The 14,941-nt window shown below is 52.3% G+C and overlaps 1 protein-coding gene across 1 annotated transcript in view; it reads right to left on the bottom strand.

Moving 5' to 3' along the window:
* Positions 1-5,777, bottom strand: part of Bcar1 (BCAR1 scaffold protein, Cas family member) — a 32,879-nt gene extending 27,102 nt beyond the window's left edge. Inside the window, exon 1 of the mRNA XM_090357268.1 lies at positions 5,642-5,777. Coding sequence (XP_090213394.1) covers positions 5,642-5,653 — 12 coding nt within the window. The 5' untranslated portion in view covers positions 5,654-5,777. The remainder of the gene's footprint in view (positions 1-5,641) is intronic.
* Between the last annotated feature and the right edge of the window lie 9,164 nt (positions 5,778-14,941).

The following is a 14,941-nucleotide window of genomic DNA, read 5'->3' as shown; positions in this document are numbered from 1 at the left end:
ACTATGTTACTCTTTTGTCCTGGCTGGCAGGAGCTTAAGGTTACATTTTATTTATTTACTTACTTACTTACTTAGTGCTGGTCCTAGGGTTTGAACTCAGTGGCCCCTGTCCCTGGGCTTTTGTCCTCTATCACTTGAGCCACAGCTCCATTTCCAACTTTTTTGGTGTTTAATTGAAGATAAAAGTCCTGCCCTGGCTGGCTTTGAACTGTGATTCTCAGATCTGAGTCTCTTGAGTAGCTATTATTACAGATGTGAGGCACCAGTGTCTGACTTTTAAAGTTAAATTTTTATTCGTACTTATCCAAAGCCTTCTGAATTTTTTTTTCCTTCCCGTACATTACATAGCTTTCAATCTTTTGATGCTCTAAGACTATCGGTGGCTTCCACTTTGAATACTTCTTGGAATTTGACAAGGATTAATTAACAAATTAGAATGATGGAAAAGCCTTGTTGGTCTCTAATCCTCCCTAGAAAAGAGATTAAGTACCTGAGATCCGTCCCTCGGGTCAGAGTAGGCACCCTTGTGGATTAAGGTTCCTAACCTGTCCCATTTTACCCTGGGGAGAGAGAGGCAATGCCCCAGTAAACAATGAACAAGAGTGAGACAAAGAAGCAGCGGGGTTTGGCTAGGATGCAATGAAAGCAAGCAGCTGTGACAAAGCCACAGCAAGGCATCAAGACTGGGAGGAGGTGGAGATGCAGAGACAAGCGTTGAGGGGCAGGGTGACAAAGCCACAGCAAGGCGTGCAAGAGCGCAGAGGCAGGAGAGGGGCACAGCTGCCCACTGAATGCACACATCCTCAGCCCTAGGTGGGCAGTGAGAGTTCTGAAGTGCTACCCCTACCTCCGTGCTCACCGGAGGGACCATGATTGGCGGGTGACATGGGATAGGCTGCTGCATGTCATGCCTGAGGACCAGCCTGTACCACTCCTGGGAGTTTACTGCCCGCTGCCCTGCTCGGCTCCTGGCCTGCCTGGGTCTCCAACTGGCTTGGGATACAGGGTGTATGAGGAGTGGCAGCTGATATCCCCATGAGGGTTTCCCGCCAGGGGCTCACACCTGTAATCCTAACTACTCAGGAGGTTAGGACAGGAGGTTTGAAACCGGCTTAGGCAGGTAAGAATGAGACTCTTACCTCCAATTAATTAACCACTACAAAAGCTGGAAGTGGAGCTGGGGTCAAATGGTACAGCACAAGCCCAGAGCAAAAAAAGCTCAGAAACAGTGTCCAGGCCCTGAGGTCAAGCCCTAGAACTAGCAAAAAAAAAAAAAAAAGAGGGAATGGTCTCAGTCTGTGGTGCCAAGGCAAGGAATGGGCCTGGGCATCCCATTCCTAAGGCCTTGGTGAGAACCACGACTGAGGCAGGGGCACAGAGGACAGGAGCCCCTTGTCTTGGGCAGGAATCAGGGAAGGGTTCTTAGCCCCCACCACCTGACAGGCAGGAAAAGGTGACAACCTCACACCAGCAGCCGCTAGGAGAACCTCTTCCCAACAGCTTCCTGCACTCCTCACTCACCAGGGGTTTCCCCAAACTTTAGGCCCAGAACACAGATGGGAGAGAAGCTGAAGTGCATGAAGGTTCTGCAACCCACTCCAGGCACACAGCCAGCACTGTTCTAGAGCTCTTGCTGCTGACCTACCGAACAGACCCTCTGAAGCGGCCTCTCAGGACCCTCTTGCATCGGGAGGCAGCCAGCCACCTGCCCACACAGATCCCATACCTCAGCAGGTGGCCAGAGATAAACTGGGAGGTGAGCAGTGTGAGGAGCCAGAGGAAGAGTCCTTGCTGGGATAAGTCCCCAGTCTCAGAGGAGACCTGGCAGCAGCAGAAGACCCCATCTTTATTTTCATCCCCGGCCCTCCTCCCCATGCTGGTCTTGGAATATGAACTCAGCCTGAGGGGGGGGGAGGGTGGGAGAAGAGAAAGGGTCAGTCACAAGGCTTGAATTCAGGGCCTGGGTGTCGTCCCTGGGATCTACCATTTTGAGCCACAGCTCCACTTCTAGCTTTCTGGTGGTTAATTGAAGTCTCATGGACTTTCCTGCCTGGGCTGGCTTCTAACTGTAATCCTCAGGTCTCAGCCTCCTGAGTAGCTAGGATTACAGGAGTGAGCCACCCGTGCCTGGATGCATCCTGAAGTTCGGATTCAGAGCCTGGGCTCGGTCCCTGAGCTTCTACACGGTACGTTAGCACTCTACCACTCAAGCTACACAGCTTCACCTCTATTTTTAGTGATTAATTAGAAACAAGAGTCATACAGATCTCCCTTTTCAGGCTGGCTTCAAACCAAGATCCTCAGATTTCAGTCTCCTGATTAGCTAGGATTGCTGTGCCTGGTTATATTCCTTGTTTACTTATTTAGCTATGTATTTTGAACTCAAGGCCAAGTGCTTGCTAGGTGTGACTCACCCCCAGCCCTAATCCTACCTATGCAAAGCCATGGATGTGCGGGGCCTATCAGGGCCAGTGCTGTCTGGGTGAGCAAGAGGACAGAAGGCACAGGGCTGGACCTGATCAGTTCCTACAAAGGGCGGGGAGGCAGAGCCAAGGTCCTGTAGGAGAGGGTAAGGCTGAGGACTTTGGACTTGGCCATTTTCCCCTCCCTATCTCTGTGCTCTTTCTGTGAGGCCCCAGCTGCCTGGGCTAGCTGTGAGCCTCAGGGCAGCCTTCTGTGGCTCCTTGGCCAGCTTTCCCACTCACAGTACCAGCTGGCCCAGAGCCAGGCCCAGAGGGGACCCCAGGATCACTGGTCAGGGCTCAAGCAGGTGTACACCCAGTTCACTGATCTCCACTGGCTACTGCTGGAGTTGGGTCAAGGCCAGACTGACCTGGAAAGTCTAGCTGGCCCAGGTCTGGGCATGCTGCCTGGTCTCTCCCAGCCCAAGTCGCCTGTCTTACAAAGACACAAACAGAGTTACAAGTAAGTGTGCCCTCGGTTGGATCCCCAGCACTAGAAAAAAGTGAAGCTTACACTAAGTCATGCTGGGAAAACCACAAGCAGAGTCAAACTCTTAGCAGCCTAGGCCAACAGGCTGCAGCCTTTGCAATTAGAGAGGCCAACCAAGATGACGGTCACTTTATGGCTTTGAATTCCACCAGGCCTGGTTTCCACCCTGTCCCACCTCTTACTGGCCATATGACCCCGGGAGGCCCCGACCATGCCCAGCACACTGGACAAGCTCCACACTGACTGACCAGCACCCCTCCTTCAAAGGACCCAGCCCTGGGAAAAGGAGCACAGAGGAGCGGGAGGGGGCACTCCCACCTCACAGACAGGAAACAAGAGGTGAAAATCAACCACAGAGGAAAGCTGGGAGCTGGCCTCTGGCCTCTTGCCACTCTAAAACACTGTCCCCTGCCAGTGCTGGCTAGGGTCTCAAGTGAGTGACAACCATGTTCAAGTGTGAATGTCAGAGAAAAGGCAGATCAGCTCTGGACAGCCATGCCCAGGAGTAAAGCAGATGTCAGAGAACAATCTAGAGCTGTTCTCCAGTAGTTGTTCTCTGAGTTTGGTCTCTAGCAGTGCCTGAGCACTGCTCTTAGTGCTCAGAAGAAGGATCACTGAACAGAAAGCCTTAGTGCCTTCTGCCCCAGCTCCGGGACCTAGCGGCCCAGCTCATCCCAACCTCCTCTCTCCCATCTCCTTCTGAAGCATCTTGTAATTTCTGTGGGTCAAAATGCCTGCGTCAGCTCCAGCCAGGAAAAGCCTGCCCAAATGAATGGGTTTGCTTAAAACCCAACCGGGTTTCCCAGGCCCACATGGCAGTCACCACTCTGGTTCCAAGAGCAAGGAGAGACAAAGCAGCCCAACCTGGAAGCTTCCGATGAACCTCTCCAGCACACGAAAGCAATTTTCTGCCCCAGATATGAACTTCTAGTCCACCACCTGAGACACTACCCAGGGTCTCAGGAGAAAGCCCAGTCACCCCTGCAGGATGTCTGAGGGTTGTGGCTACAAGCTGAAGCTGGCCATGGAGGAGACAGACTAGACCCTCCTACCCTCTCTAATTACAGAGGGGGCCACTGAGTGTCAAGAGAACTGAGGACAGCTGCCCAAGAGATCTCCATGTCACCCCAGACTCCCCATCCAGAGCGCTGCACTGACTGGGCAAGCAAACCAAACACAGACCTCCCAAATAAAGACCCAGTCAGGCTCTGATGTGGTCAGAGTGGCATTCTGTTTACTACCGCCCTGGAGACCCTCACCTTCTAGCAGGCTTAGTGGGTCCATATCATCCATCCCATCAGTGTCCCAAGGGTCAGGGCTGTTTGGTGCCCTGATGCTTTGGGGCCAGGGAAAAATCCAATCCAAAGCTTTGTAGAAAAGCAGCGCATAGAAGAGAGGCTTGGCAGGCATTTTCCGTCTTTTCTTTCTAGAGATGAAGCAATTATGCTCTGAACCAGAACGGATGGGGGTTGGGGGCTCCTATCCACACGCCTGGAAGCCCTAATTTTTCCATCTGTAACTCTGCATTATTACCACTTCTGGAGGCGGGCAGGAGTGAGGATCTTTAATTCTATAATAACAATGCTTTGCACTTACACAGCATCTCTCCTCCAGGAATCTACATACACACACTGTGGCAGTTAATTAAGAGGCCACATGCCCTGCCCTGTCTGTTTCTGTGCCTGGATGGAGACCCTCAGGTGTGATGCAGCTCTGGCCGGCTGCCCTTCCTATCAGAGGGAAAGGCCCTTGACTCAGCAGAGAAACAATGGCTGGAGACTAGGGCTGCACATGGTGGGTGGCTCTTCCGGCAGCAGGACCCAGTGCCATGGTCTCCCACCTCAGTCTGTCCATCTGGAAATCGGGCTGATCACCTCAGGTCGTCAGGATGACTGGCCAGCAGGAAGGATGTGGGACCCGGAAGCCCAGGGCGGTCAGGCCCAAGTATGGAGCCATGGGGCTGGTAACTGCTCAAGTCTGCTTGCTGGGCTAGGAAGGAGGGGTGTCAGGACGTCAGAGAAGCCCCCACAGACAGGATGACGGGGAAGGAGGCTGCTGGGCAGAGGGCCCTGGGGGTTCAGGGAGGGAAGGAAACTTCCCAGAAAGTGTGTGGATCAGTGGGGGGGGGGGTGTGGGAGGGAAGGGTCCAGGGTTCCCACAGGTCCACGCTGCCCTCCCCCAGGGGGGCTCTCGGGGGACAGGGCAGACCCTGCCCCGGGCCTGGCCACCCAGCTGGGGACCCAAGAGCCACAACAGAGCGGCGATCGGCACAGCCCCGACCTCCCCACGCTTGCCGGGCCCAGCAGACCCGGCCCTGGGCTCCCAGGGGGGTGACAGGGACCGCTTCCCACTAGGCCCGAGTCCCGGGGGGAGGCGGCGGGGGCTCCCCGAATATTCAGGACACCAACAAAGACCCTGGCGACCCAGCCGTCCCGGGAAGGTCCCCCCCTCGTCCTCCCCGGCCCGACCCGGTCTCCGGGAAGAGGAGGGCAGGGCGCGCGGGACGGCGAGGCCGGCTCGAGGGCGCCGCCCCCAACCTGCTCCCCACCCCGGGGACACAACCCGGGGCGCGAGCCCCAGCCCGGCCGTGCGCCGGCCTCGGGCCTGCGGCGGGCGGCGCGGGGGCGCAGGCCGGGGCGCGGGGCCGCGGGGCCGCGGGGTCGGGGTCCCCGGCGGCGGCGGTACTCACGGGCACGGACATCTTGGCCGCCGCTCCCGAGGCCCGGAGGGCAGCTGAAAGGACGAAAGGCTCAAGGATCGGGGCCCGCGGCTCGGGTCGACCCGCGCCGCTCTCGAGCCGCGGCGCCGGGTCCCGGCGTCCAGGCGGCGGCGGCGGCCCGCGGGGCTGTGCGCGCTCCCGTGCGCGCTCCCGGCAGCCGGACCGTCCGGCCGCGCCTCCGCGCCGCGCATGCGCCACCCGCGCCGCCCCTCCCCCTCGCGGCTGCTCCGCCGCGGGCCGCGTTAAAGGCGAGGACCCCGGACCCCGGCATTTTTCTGTCGGCCCAATGCGGCGAAGAGCCTAGGTGCCGACACCTGGACTGGGAGGCTTCCGGGGCCACGTCCGCCCCGAGACGAGATTCCATCCGCTCCGCCCAGCCGGTTCTGGAAGCGGAGCCCCACCCCCACCCGGCCGGTCCCCCGCGCTGCTGCTGGGCGCGGGCCGCGGCGCCCTGGCCCGGCCCGGATCCCCGCTCCAGCCAGCCGGCCCGGGCCGGGGCGGGGCTTGGCCAGGCCGAGGGCGTTCCCAGGTGCCCGCCCGGGACGGAGGGGGAGCCGGGGGTCCCCAGTACCCCGCCAGCGCCGCCCAGGGCTCCTCGGAGCTCCCCATCCCCCTCCAGGAGCAACCCTGGCTCCTTTGGAGCCCCGGACAGCGATCTGCCCCGGCCCCCATTCCTGGACTCGTGCGGTCCACGAGCGTTTTCCCTTCCAAGCTGGTGCTGCAGCACTTGAGGCGCTTCTGGCCTTTTGGAGGACTGGAGAGTAGAATCTCTCACTTTTCTGCCTGGTGAGTTGGCTTCCCACGGTGACACTCAGATCTCAGCCTCCTGAGCCTCCTGCACCTTCCCCCCTCCTCCCCGCTTCTTCACTGTGCCACACCTGACATGGGTTCCAAAACACCTTCTCAGCGAAGCACACAGGGCGCATCCTTGACTGCCCACCTAAGGAGCCCCCTAAGAAACACCTCTGTGGGTGCAAGTGCTCCGGGTTCGTGGAATGGCAGGGAGCCCCAGGTGACTGGAGGAAGAGGAGCCAGGCATGCTGGCCTCTCCAGAGGGCTAGTCCAGCTCCCCAGACTTTAAAATCCCCCATCTCCAAATTACCAGAATACTTTGCTCCTTTGTCCTCCAGGGGTGGGTCAGCCTCATTCACCCAACCAGGGGGGTCTTGAGAAGAGCCTGGACAGCAGCCTGGTCCAGCACTGGTAAGAGGCTCCTTTCTGCAGGGTTGGCCCCTCTGACCTCTGGAGTGGAACTCCCACTTAGGTACCTTAGTGTCCTCAGCCCACTGCTTTGGCTAGGTGTTGTTGGAAAGGCCAAACAAGGCCACAGCCACCAGGGGGGGAGGGGCCCGGGCTGACAGCTGCCACGTCCTCAAAGGGTGCTCTGTGTGTGTCTGGCACCTAGCCCTGCCCGTGCCTACCCGCCTGCATCCAGCTGGCACCCGGGCTCCTAAGTGGAGAGCAGCAGCTCAGCCTGGCGCCCGGGCTCCCAGCCACATGCTGCCTGCTGCGCTGACTCCCTGTCCCTCCCCTCCTCCTTGTCGCCCCAGGCTCCTGCCTCCCTTCCTGGTTTCTTTGGCTGTGCTGTCTCATCACCCACTTCTCTTTCCCCCTCTTCTCAGTGACCAGGCCAGAGCAGGGTGAGCAGTGGAGAATAAAGGGAAATGTACTCAGGAGGAGTGAAACGGAGGCTGTAGCCCTATGCTCTCCATCATCTTCGCCCTTGCCTCCAGCTGCCCAATAAGCAGCATCCAGAATTTGTCCCTTATACAGAGAGGGGGAGCCCTGGCAGATTGGTGTGAGGCAGGGATCCCAGCCAGAAAAGCCCTCAGGGACCCAGTACATTTCCCAGACATTACCTTCTAACCTTCAAGGTGATGGCTGTTCCTTCTTATTGGCCCTGCAGGCAAAACATCAAATCAAATCAAATCCAGGATGACTCAGTCCTCAGGAGAACGGCCTCTGAGAGCCTAATAACTGGTAGTCCAGACCAGAAGCAACAGTGAGGCACCAGCTCTAGAGGGTCCTTGAGGGCTAGCTTGGACTTCACACCATGGGCACCCACTCCGGACCCCACAGAGGTAGGGCTCATTGTTATTCCTGGAACTGAGAGAGAACGGAATTTGGGCATGGCTGTTTGGCCTTGTAAATCTGAGCAGAGACTAGCTTCACAGCCAACTGTCTGGATACCTCTGGCTCCCGTCATGGCTCTGTCATGTCTACAGGGACTGAGGGGTGGGAAGTGGCTTCGTGCCCTTTCCTCCTCAGGTAAGGGGACTGTGGTGAATGTGTAGGAGCCTCCCCACCCCCATACCAGGTAGCAACTTACTTTCCTTTCTTTTTTTTTTTTTTTTAAATCAATCATGGAGCTTGAACGCAGGGCCTGGGAGCTGTCCCAGAACTCTTTGCTCAAGGCTAGCACCCTACCTGGCCACAACTCCACCACTCCTGGTTTTCTGCTGGGTAGTTGGAGCTATGAGTCTCATAGACGTTCCTGCTCAGGCTGGCTTTGAACTGTGATCCTCAGAGCTCAGCTTCTTGAGTTGCTAGGATGATAAGCATAAACAAACTGTTGCCTGGCTAGACCAGTTCGCCTTCACTTGTCATGTCTCCTCCCTCACTAGGGAGGTTGAAGATCAATTTTTTTTTTTTTTTGTTTTTTTTGCCAGTCCTGGGCTTGGGCTCAGGGCCTGAGCACTGTCCTTGGACTTTCTCAAGGCTAGAGCTCTACCACTTGAGCCTCAGCACCACTTCTGGCTTTTTTCTATGTATGTGGTACCGAGGAATCGAACCCGGGTCTTCATGCATGCTAGGCAAGCACTTTAACCACTAGGCCAAACTCCCGGCCAGTTGAAGATCAATTTAGGGGCCACATTTAGCTGGCTTCAGGAGGCTTAGGAGGGCCCAATATTTCTCCTAATTCCCCATTTAGAGGCAGCTTTTGCCCTCAGGTTGCAGACCTGGGCAATACAGGGCCACTCATGACCCCCAGCAATTCCTCCTTCATTGAACATCACAGCCTGGGCTTCTAACATGGTTGTGAGACCAGTGCAGAAGTCCTGGGGCTCAGTGTAAGCCTATCTGTCTGTGATCAAGGGAACAAATGCAAATGCTGAGGCTTCACGAGATAGACTGGCAAGAGAAAACCAAGCCCCTCACCGGTATGAATGCTTTCGACCCCCTAAGTTTGGAATTTATTCTACAAAAATGCACCGATGGGCACCGATAGACACTGGTGGGCCTAAATCCTAAATCCCAAATCCTCAGGAGGCTGTGATCTGAGGATTGCAGTTTGAAGCCAGTCCAGGCAGATAAATCTGAGAGATTCTTACCTCCAAATTCATCAGCAAAAAGCTGGACATGATTATGTACTTATGGTTTATGTCTGTACTCCTAGCTACTCAGGAAGCTGAGATTTGAGGATCACAGTTCAAATCCAGGCAGGAAAAATCTGTGAGACTCTTATCATTAATTAACCAGCCAAAACCCAGAAGTGGAAGTATGGCTCAATTTGTAGAGAGCTAGCCTTGAGTGAAAAAGCCAACAAGTTTGTGAGGCCCTGAGTTCAAACCCCAGTACTAGCATACACATACACAGAGGTAGAATGGAGATGTGATTCAAATAGTAGGGCATCAGCCTTATGCCAAAAAAGCTAAACACAAACCAACAAACCAAACGTACTACTGAAGCCGTCATTAACTGCATTCCCAATATTGTGTAAATATTGTCCTTGTAACGCTTCTTTCCTTAGCCAGGCCAGAGAGGCTGCCTGATAGGACAGCTGAGCTGACGCAGACCTCTAGACTCCCAGAGCACTGGCTCCTGATCGCCTAGGACTACTGGGTCTTTGAGGCTATTTGTAAACGCCAGCAACCAGAGCCCCTGGCAGGAATGAACAACCTTCCTCAGTGGCTGTGACAAGCTGAATGTCACTGTTCAGTGGGAACAATCCCTAGGGCGCTGTGTTTCTGAATCTAGAGATGAAGCCAACCAGCTGAATAGTATACATTCTTTAAATTATTAGAGAGTCCAAAAGGGCGGCTGCCACATTGGGGTCACTAGTGCGCGTTCCCAGAGCCACAGTTTCATGTTCTCAGGGAGGACAGGTCACCAGGCACCTCCATCAGGTGCCTAAAGCCAAAGGGTCTGGGGGTGCACTGGGAAAAATGCCCACAAGTCCCAGGGAGGGAGGCAGATCTTTGTGAAAACAGAAAAGGACTCTGTGGTTGGAAGCCAACATCAGCCCTTTGATAAGAACCCAGGCTGCCTGTCACCTTTGACCTCCAGTGAGCTGGCAGAACCCAGGCTGAACCTGGGTTCTAATCCTACCCTGTGAACTTCTGCTTGGGTCTGGGCCTGGGCGCTATCCCTGACTTCTGCTCAAGGCTAGCATTCTACCACTTTGAGCCACAGTAGTTTTCCTAGTTTTTTGGTGGTTCATTGGAGAAAAGAATCGTACATACTTTCCTGCCCAGGCTGTCTTTGAACCCTCAGATCTCAGCCGTCTGAGTAGCCCAGCTAAATCTGAGACTCTTACCTTCAATTAACTACTCAAAAGCCAGAAATGAAACTGTGGCTCAAGTGCTGAGCAAAAACCCCAAAACAACAAACCAACAAAACAAAACAACAACAAAAAGCCCTCAGGGACAGGACCCACACAGCAAAACAGAACAAAACTGTATTGTCCAGTCTGACTCTAAGATGGATCCTTTTTTTGGTAGTTCAAGGCAGGTCTCACCCAAACACTAGGCCTGCACTCAGAGCAGGCCGACAGAGGGAGGGGGTAGGAACCCATTTCCTGGAGGGAATTAGTTAGGGCCCACTAGTTCAAAGCTTAGAAAATATGCAATTTCCCTGACAATAGGGAAGTAATTTAGATATAGCCATGGATGCAGATAAAACACTATTCATAATAAAATGTGAGTAAATTATAATTATAACCCTTTAAAAAAAATGTGGGGCTGGGATGTAGCTTAATGACAAAGTGCTTGCCTAGCAAGTGTGATATCCTGGGTTTGATCCTCAGTACGAAAAGAAAAAAAAGACCCCCCCCACCCAAAAAAAATGTAACTTCATCAGGAGTTTGAGGCCAGCCTGAGTTCTACAGCAAAATTCTGCCTCAAGAAAAGACAAGGGCGAGGGTGTGGTTCCGTGGTAGTGTACTTGCCAATCATATGCAAGACCCTGGATTTGATTCTTAGCACCATCTAAAAACTAAAAACAAATCAAAGCGGCATATAGCAGTGCATCTGCTAGAATCTTCCAGCAATGGAAATGCTCTGTGCCTCTACTGTCTAGCACCCATGCCACTGATCTCACATGACTCCAGAGGAAATCTGCATAGGGCATCTAAAACACTGCATGAAACTCTCTCTCTCTCTCCCCCTGTCTCTCAAGATGAAACCCAGGGCCTTCCACATGCTAGGTGTACATGCCATTACTAAGAGATCTACATCCCAATCCTTCCTTCCTCTCTCCCTCCCTCCCCCTCTCTCTTCCTCCCTTCCCACCCCCCCTTTCTTCCTTGTTCCAATACAAAGACTTCAACTCAGGGCCCTGGGCTTCCTGCATGCAAAAAAGAAAGAAAGAAAGGCCAGGAGTTTGGCCTAGTGGTAGAGTGTTTGCCTAATATGCACGAGGACCAGGGTTTGATTCCTCAGTACCACATACATAGAAAAAAGCTGGAAGTAGTGCCTGTGGCTCAAGTGGTTGAGCTCTAGTCCTGAGAAAGCCCGAGGGCAGTGCTCAGGCTCTGAGTTCAAGCCCCGGGACTGGCAAAAAAAAAAAAAAAGTTAATTGGAGATAAGAGTGCCATGAACTTTGCTGTCTGAGATGACTTCAAACCATGATCCTTACAATTTATGCCTCCTGAGAAGCTAGGATAAAGGTGTGAGCCACCAACGCCCAGCTTTTAATTTTAATAAATTACAATTTTTAGTGTATATAGAATCACATGAGTATAGCTCACTGCCAGTTACATTGAAGCTATGAAAAAACAAAAGAAACAAGACCTAAAGTTGTATTTTGTTTAATAGGGTGTTTTTTTTTTTTTTTTTTTTTGCCAGTCCTAGGGCTTGAACTCAGGGCCTGGGCACTGCCCTTGGTTTTTTTCTCAACCTACCCCTTGAGCCATAGCATCACTTCTGGCCTTTTCTATGTGTGTGGTACCAAGGACTCGAACCCCGGTCTTTGTGTATGCTAGGCAAGCACTCTACCACTAGGTCAAACTCCTGGCCATAGTTTTTTCTCCCCATTTCCTTTTCTTTTTTGGTTGTGGGGCTTGAACTCTGGTCCGAATGCTGTTCCTGAGCTCTTCAGCTCAAGTCTACCACCCTACCACTTGAGCCACAGCCCAACTTCCAGTTTTCTAGTGGTTAATTGGAGATAAGAGTGTCACGGACTTTGGTGTTGAACCACAATCCTCAGATCTCAGCCTCCTGAGTAGGAGTACAGGCATGAGCCACCGTGCTCAGCTCTGTGTTCTTTTTTTTCCTCCTCCCTGGGGGTGATATGCTAAGAATTACAATCCAGGACCTCATGAATGCTAAGCATTTTATCACAGAGGTACACTCTCAGCCCCTTCCTTCTATTAATCTGGATACCAGGAAGAAAAGTATCTGAAGAGGGGAGGGAGGAAAAGCAAAGCCCAAAGTAGGGCAAACTCCGGAAGGGCCTGTGCTGTCGGGGGTGGCCTGGAGCTGGGACAGTCCACCTTTCAGGGGTCGTTTTATGTGGTTGGGCTCTGTCCAAACAGCATGACCACCTAGCCAACACACTGCATACTCAGTGTGTGTGTGTGTGCACACATATACGTGCAAATGGAACTTACCATCTGTCGCCAACCTGCAGCACGGTGTTGCCTCTTCAGCTGTGTTTGTTGGGACTTGGGTGGATTTTATTGCTGGAATTTCTTGCCTGCTTCCAAGGTCTGAACTCAGCTGCTTCTTTTAAGTTCCTGACAGCTTTACGGAGGCTTCAGTTGAGTTCCTTGCTGAGATTTCAAAACCTTCATAAAGGAGCCAGCTCCTGCAGGTGAGTCTCAGCAGATGTGGCCAGGAACTAGGGCTGGCTTTGCTCATTACGGTTTTGCTGGTGCAGCAGGAATTTAGGAATTTGAATTATTTGAAGTGAAGATAAAGAAAGATGTAATTTCCCCAACTACATAGCTGGAGGCTGTAATTTTTTTTTTTAAACAGGTAGGGAGGCCCTAGGTCCTTAACAGTGCTTTTCAAATAGTTCTCAAACATTTCTGGGTTATATGGAAGCGATGCACCTGTAATTCCAGCAATTTTGGAGATTAAGGTAAGAGGCTAGTTTGAACACAGGAACCAGGACCAACCTAGGAAAAATAGAATTAATCTACTGAAACAAAACAAATGTTTCAGTAGTTTTTGTTGTTGTTGTTGTTTTGCCAGTCCTGAGCCTTGAACTCAGGTCCAGTGCACTGTCCTTGAGTTTTCTCAGGGCTAGTACTCTACCCCCTTGAGCCACAGCACCATTTCTGGCTTTTTCTATGTATGTGGTACTGAAGAATTGAACCAGGGTCTTTGTGCTTGGCATTCTACCACTAGGGCAACCTCCCATCCCTACCTCAGTAGATTTCTAATGTTAAACTCCAGGAACAATTCCATCCATTCCTTCATTTTACAGATGTAGCAATGGGGTCAGAGGTGGTGGCAGAAGGTCAAGTCACTAGGTCAGTAGGGCTGGGATTAGAGCCTGGTGTCTGTTTGTTTGTTTGTTTGTTTGTTTGTTTTTTTGCCAGTCCTGGGCTTGGGCTCAGGGCCTGAGCATTGTCCTTGGACTTTCTCAAGGCTAGAGCTCTACCACGTGAGCCTCAGCACCATTTCCGGCTTTTTTCTATGTATGTGGTACTGAGGAATCGAACCCGGGTCTTTGTGCATGCTAGGAAAGCATTCTACCACTAGGCCAAACTCCCGGCCCCTGATATGGCTGTTTTTAAGCCTATCACTCTGCAGCTTGTGATTTGCCTGTGGACGTTGGTTTGGCTTTAAGGGAAGTTGGATAATGGTGATTGTATGTGGTTTTTCTTAACATTAACTAGATATCCAACAATCCAATTTTAAAAATCATTGTGGGTGGGCCGGGAGTTTGGCCTAGTGGTTAAAGTGCTTGCCTGGCATGCATGAAGACCCGGGTTCGATTCCTCGGTACCACATACATAGAAAAAAGCCAGAAGTGGTGCTGAGGCTCAAGTGGTAGAGCTCTAGCCTTGAGAAAGTCCAAGGACAGTGCTCGGGCCCTGAGCTCAAGCCCAGGACTGGCAAAAAAAAAAAAAAAATCATTGTGGGTTTTTTTTTGTTTTTGTTTTTGTTGCTGGGCCTGGGGCTTGAACTCAGGGCCTGGATCCTGTCCTGTAGCTTTTTTTGCTCAAGGCTGGTGCTCTACCACTTTGAACCACAGCTCTACTTTTTAGCTTGTTGGTGGTTGATCGGAGATAAAAGTCTCATGAACTTTCTTGCCTGGGCTTGCTTCAAATTATGATCCTCGGATCTCAATCTCTTGAGTAGCTAGGATTCTGGGCGCTTAGTCCAGGTCAATTCTGACACTACCCTCAGTAGTTACCTACACAATCAAAGTAATGGTTCCAAATTGAGTCTAAGTTCAGCTGCCAGTTGCAAATGGGATGCCCAGGCAGTCGCACTTCTGTCCAGTTGTCTACAGATTTGGGGCCTCCCATACCCTCTTCCCTCTGTTAGGTTTGATTAATTTGCTAGAATACCTCACAGGCTCAGGAAAGTGCTAAATTACAAATAGGGTTTATTATATAGCATGCAAACATACCGTCAAATGGAGATATACACTAGATGAGGTCTAAATGGGAACAAACATTCCTACAGATTTGCACCACCACTGGGACATATGGATGTGTTCACCAGCCTCCCAGGACTATGTTGCTTAGGAGTTTTGCATTGTTACAATTGGTTAAGTCATTGGCTATTGGAACTTGACATACTAACTGTCGAATCATGCTGCATGTCTAATTCTTTACTAGCCTACATATGACAGTAAATTGCAAGGGTTTGGGGCTCTCTATGCCCAAAACAAAAAGCTACGGGCTCATTTTTGTTATACTAACATAGAGCAACTGCAGTTTGGGAGAATCACCATTAAACTGAAATGACAAAGCTAACTTGTGTAATGCTGCTTATTCTATTTTAGCCCAGTTGTTCGCAGCTGGCTCCAGGACACAGTAGAAAAGGGCTGGGAGGGTGTCAATGGGTTATGGACACCTTTCCCTCACGTATC

This window comes from Megascapheus bottae, chromosome 24 (assembly GCF_031878675.1).
Source record: "Megascapheus bottae isolate mThoBot1 chromosome 24, mThoBot2.hap1, whole genome shotgun sequence".
Classification (NCBI taxonomy): Eukaryota; Metazoa; Chordata; class Mammalia; order Rodentia; family Geomyidae; genus Megascapheus; species Megascapheus bottae.
Note: the sequence above shows the minus strand (reverse complement) of the source record. Positions and strands in the feature narration are given on the sequence as shown.